Source organism: Anopheles stephensi, unplaced genomic scaffold (assembly GCF_013141755.1).
Source record: "Anopheles stephensi strain Indian unplaced genomic scaffold, UCI_ANSTEP_V1.0 ucontig33, whole genome shotgun sequence".
Lineage (NCBI taxonomy): Eukaryota > Metazoa > Arthropoda > Insecta > Diptera > Culicidae > Anopheles > Anopheles stephensi.
Window position 1 is genome coordinate 37,845 of NW_023405269.1, and position 5,244 is coordinate 43,088.

The window sequence follows — 5,244 nt, forward strand, 5'->3', positions numbered from 1 at the left end:
CATACGGTTCTCTAGAAGGCCACAAGTGGTAGGCATTATGCCGTAAGTGATTGTTAAGCCAAAGAGGAAGAAGCAGCAGCAGAAGTCTGATAGAGGAATAACCGGCAAAGGAAGGAACGCATCAGTTTCCAAAGTAGAAACGTTGGAAGAAACCGCCGCTCTGTGCACGGAGGGATCAACTTGACATACTTTACTACGAGCTGCTGTGAACTGGGCTCGAGGAAATGATGGTCTACCCGCATCCTGTAGAAGTTAGCAATAAGACAGTCCCACCGAACTGCGACTTTGCTTCATCCGTTTCGGCCGTCCTGCTGTTAAGTCATCGAGGAAATGAAACAACATGCTACGGAGCGTTTTTGCATGCATTAATACCGTGCAGATAGGAGCTTGCATTGCAGGTTTGCGCGCGTATACTACCATCACTACTAACTACGATTACGGATGCTGTGGGGTATGGGTCAGTTTTGGGGTCGCTTGTTCTGTTCAGGTCGCTGGTGAAGGCGAGCAGTCGAGAACCTCGCAACCCATCGCAATACCCTCCAATACTACAAAGGTGTGGGGAGAAGATGTTGGGATGTTGGATGCTTTACGGGGCCGAACGATAGTCATCATCTGTTGCGACTACCACCACCCCCTTCAAAACAACACATTCAACGTCGCACATATTACTCCAAATCCTCATCGCTATCGATGATCAGCTTGAACGAGAAGGGCTGGAAACCGTAACCCAAACCCTCGTAGAATTTGCTCATAAACTCGACCCTGAGAACGAGAGAAGAACCGTTGGCACAATTAGTTTGGAATTGCTAAGGGCACCGGGGGAAGATGGAGGCGTACCAGTGCAAACGTAGCGTGTGCAGGAAGGCGGACAATCCTTCCATCATGACGAGGATGGCGAGCGTAAACAGTGACCAGGCGCCAAAGACAAAGTACAGCATGATCGCACCCTTGTAGGACGTTTGCTTAAGTCCCATCGACAGCACCATGTTCCACAGGACCTCCGATAATTCTGGGCGGAAGTGGAAGCTTTAGGTTACGGTTTCCAAACAAACAAAAAAAAACAATCGAAGAAAGGCTACTTACGGGCATGCGCAAGGGAAAGCGCCCACAGACGCAGGTAGGACGCGGTGTGTGATACCGTGCTGAGCACGTACTCGATCGTGTGGATGGCCTGGTGGATGAAGATCTCTGCCATCGGCTCATCGTCGTGCGAATCGTGTGGTTTCGGGCTGGACGCGTGGTTCGAGTCACCTGCCTGATGGACGTCCCCGTTGTTGGGAATTGGTGTCTAGGGAAGGGTCACGAAACAAGGGGTCATTTCCCGTGGCGCAGCATCACGCAATGGTCGCAGCAGTACTCACCGGTGACGCATGCTTGCGCTTGAACATCAGATAGAACGGCTTGCCGAGCAGCATCCAGGGAATGCACAGCAGCGAAATGAACACGAACGTGCGCTGCACCTCGTTCTGGCCGCTAAACATGAACTCGTCACACCCGTGGAACGGTTCGGTGTTCTTGAACAGCATCATGTTGATGAACATGATCAGCACGGACGGTGCGCAGCCGGGCGTACGCGGCTGGTAGTCCGTTTTGGCGGTGTAAGCGACCCACTTCATGAACATCATGAACACCATGTACGCGAACAGCAGCACGAGAAAGATGATCTGCGGCAGGAACTCCAGCACGATGCTGACGCGCTTGCGGAAGAAGTTGTGGTTGACCACGCTCATGCACACGCCGAAGATCATGTGCACCACGCCGAAGATGATCGACAGCTTCATCTTGTACGAGTTCAGGAAGATGATCTTGTTCGTGGCCAGCTGCCACACGGGATCCAGCCCGACCGGATAGATGTCCGTGTGGTAGTCGATCGAGCCGGGATTGAGCGTTAGATCCTTGTTGCTCATCACCGTGGACGTGTTGTAGTTGATGGTCCAGGCCGAGCCGAAGATGTTCATCGACTTGGAGAAGATGTCGTTGTACACGAACCCGGTGTACATGGAGAACAGCCCCATCAGGAGGATGATGTACCGGCCGCCGAAGAAAATGTTCCAAATTTCGTTGGTCGACTTCTTGGCGCCCAGCTTCTTCTCGCCCGTTACCATCCACAGGCCGAACAGTGCCATGATCATACCGTGCCCCAGATCGCCGAACATGATGCCGAACAGGAAGGGGAACGTGATGATGGTGTACAGGGCCGGGTTCGCCTCCCGGTACGACGCGATACCGTACGCATCGATCAGATTCTGGAAGCCGCGCGTAAACTTGTTCGTTCGGTTGTACGTCGGCGGTGCCTCGTTCGTGTCGATCACGTTCAGGAAGGACGGTATCGTGCTGCCAACGGCGGCGGACCCATCCGACAGGGCTTTCTGCACCTTGGGTAGGTCGGGCACCGGCACCCAGCACTCGCCGATCAGACACTTCTTGGTGACGTCCATGTTGAACAGGTTCAGCGTATGGTAGATCGCCTTCATCTTCTTCACCATGATGCGCCAGCTGAACAGTTCCTTCGCGACGGTAGCCAGCACGATCGAGCGATGATCCTGCGTCTGGTTCAGCACCATCTTCAGGTCCTCGAGACGCGTGCAAACGCCCTTCACCATCTCGGTACGCTCGGATCCGGAGCTCGGACACGGGTAGAGCGACACGTGGTACCCGGTGCATACCTTCTTGATGCGCGCCTTCAGCTGCTCGCCTTGGAAGAACGCCACGAACACGGTTTTGAAGATTTCGTTACCCTAGAAAATGCCCGGTGCGAGAAAGCGAAAGCAAGATCAAGATCTTCTATTTATACGCCGGCAAAAGCTGCTAGCAACTATTTTTGTCTCGCCTATCGAAATCTCTCATAACTAAAGGGCGTTGAGAGAAAGGGGGCATGCCCCTTTCGTCTCCGCTATCTTACCGTGGCCGGATCCTCCAACGGGTCCTCCAGCTCGACCTGGCGCAGAAAGATGTTACCGCGCGAGATGCGCCACAGCATCCGCTCGAAGCCCGGCATCTTTTCGCGCTGGATCACCCCGGCCACAAAGCCCAACCGGCCGCGGCTCTGAGCCGCGGTCGGATCTTCCGCAATCAGGTTGCTCTTGGCGCCGTCCGTGCTGACGATCACCTCCTGCTCGAAGAAGAACGATTGCGTCCGCTCGAGCACATGCTTCAGCTCGGTCAGCTCGAGATAGTTCGACTTCAGGTTGACCGCGTTCTGGGACAGTTCGAGAATTTCGTTCTCCGTCTTCTCGAGCCGCGCTTCGAGATCGATAATCTCGCGCGGGTTCGGTGCGCGGGGCCAATCGTCCACCGAACACTCGGGGATCTGGACGCTGTCCTTCTTCACCTCGCCCTCGACGTACCGCAGCTTGCGCTCCATCTCATCGCAACGGCGTACCTCGCTGACGAACTTGCGCTGGAACGCGTTCACGTCGGCGTTTAGCTGTTGTGTGCGGAGGAGAAGGAAGAGGAAAGTGCGTTAGAGGGGAAAGTGTTCGAACGAGAGAGGTCCGGTGAGTCTTACGTCACGAAACTGGACCGCCCCGGTCTCGCCCAGCTCGGACACGGACGTGTAGGCCGCTTCCGGCTGGATAAACATCTGGCACAGGGCCATCTCTTCGCTCCGGAACATCATCGCCATGGTGTGGCGGTTGCTGCAACGGGGCGCGCCTGCTGTACTGGATCAGAGAGCTAGAGGAAAGAGAAGAAGAGATTAACACGACGAGGGTTTACCACAAACGAACTCAACAACGTAACAAAAGCGATCCAATCAAATAGCCCCCATTTCACTGACAACAATGGCCCAGAGCAGCGTGAGCGCTCGCACCCAAGAACCCGTGATGCCTGTCACGTGACACGCGTAACGATCACGATCGTATCGCACACACAGCGCGCCGTTCGAAAAATCAATCACCTGACGCGGAATACAATGACGCGACTGTACAATGTGGTGGTTTCGAGACTCGGTTCTACACTACCTCCAGCACCACTTACTTTCACCAATATTCGCAACACAACCCGATGACCCTGGCACGGGTTGGAGTAGGCTTAAAGTTCAAGGACGGAAACGTACGGTGGTGCCCGATCGAGCGTGTGGAGCGAGCTCGAGCGTTTTGATCGGGTAAGTCGGGTTGCCTTCCGGTCGAGTGTCACTGAACGACTGAAAGCGAGCCCGATCGCGGTGGAGTGTTTGCTTTCGGGTTCCGAGCAGCGATCGATCACCGCGAGCGATCTTGCGATGCCCCCCCCCCCCCCCCACCATGCGTCATCGTAGCTCTCGAGCCAGTACAGACAGTGTGCTGTTCTAATTGCAACGATCGCCGTCGGCGGACGGTCGGTGTTGTTTTGTTTGCGCCGCTTCGTGCGTGTGCGTCCCTAGAATGTTGGTTTGTTTTAGATTCGCCTGGCCCCTTTTGTGCGGCGTATCAATGTAACCTCTCTTTTACACGGCCTGCTCGGTTTCGGGGATCGATTACGCTCGGCTATACTTACACTACCGAGATGATCGCTGTGCTCGTGGTGGTGTTCCGGTTCACGTGATGGCGATGATGGCGATGATGTTGCCGTTATCGATTCGGCCAGGAGTTGCTGTGTAGTGTGGTTGGTTGACACCTATTTGCCGGATCCGCGCACTAATTTGCACCTCAAACAACGGCACACCCGTAGCGGAGAAGGCGCACGGCGCTTGTGTGTGCGATCATGTGATGCGAAGAAGAATGCTTCACCCAATCGAGGGCGCGCGCTGCACACGGATGCAACGCCGTACCGAGTGCCGCGCGGTTATCACTGACGCGAACCGATCGAACCAGCCGAGCCGAGTAGTGTGTGCGATCGCGACACATGCTACCATTACACTGGCAGGCTGTCGTCGTCGTGGTCGGAAGGTCACGCGCCTACTGTTCGCCTACAGCGGATGGGTCGTAAACGTGGACGACGCCTGGTTGCCCAGCGATCAGGTACGCGTTTCCTTCCGCCGTTCCATTTCGATTGATCGAGCCATTTTTGGTTTCAAGGTGGTTCTCGATCTGTTGCTAGTAGTGGTAGCCGGTAGTACTAAAGGTAGTCACGCACCTGCACCCGGAGTGTGTACGAAGCAAGGCGTAGCTTAGTATGAGAGCGGTATTTTTTCGGGGTCTGTGTAATGGTGGCCGTTGTTTGCTTTCGAGTGTATTGTGCTCTGTGGCTGCTGGGCGCGCGGGATGTAACGAGATCCACTGCCTGGCACTCACTCTGTTTGTCGAGTAAACATTTGTTTTTCGG

The 5,244-nt window shown here is 55.0% G+C and overlaps 1 protein-coding gene across 4 annotated transcripts; it reads right to left on the reverse strand.

Annotated features, from left to right (window-relative positions):
- Nucleotides 1-351: 351 nt before the first annotated feature.
- LOC118516561 (V-type proton ATPase 116 kDa subunit a1-like) lies at nt 352-4,913 on the reverse strand. 4 transcript variants are annotated; one of them, XM_036062520.1, is made up of 7 exons: nt 4,477-4,913; nt 3,509-3,675; nt 2,903-3,427; nt 1,362-2,738; nt 1,084-1,288; nt 838-1,009; nt 352-762 (listed from the first exon to the last, which is right to left on the reverse strand). In XM_036062520.1, exons 2-7 carry the CDS (start codon nt 3,623-3,625, stop codon nt 666-668), a joined length of 2,493 nt encoding a protein of 830 aa, XP_035918413.1. In that variant the 5' UTR covers nt 3,626-3,675; nt 4,477-4,913; the 3' UTR covers nt 352-665. The 4 variants fall into 4 exon arrangements, with proteins under 4 accessions (XP_035918413.1, XP_035918412.1, XP_035918414.1 ...); XM_036062519.1 differs by lacking the exon at nt 4,477-4,913 and adding an exon at nt 3,979-4,171; XM_036062521.1 differs by lacking the exon at nt 4,477-4,913 and adding an exon at nt 3,899-4,156.
- Nucleotides 4,914-5,244: the final 331 nt, after the last annotated feature.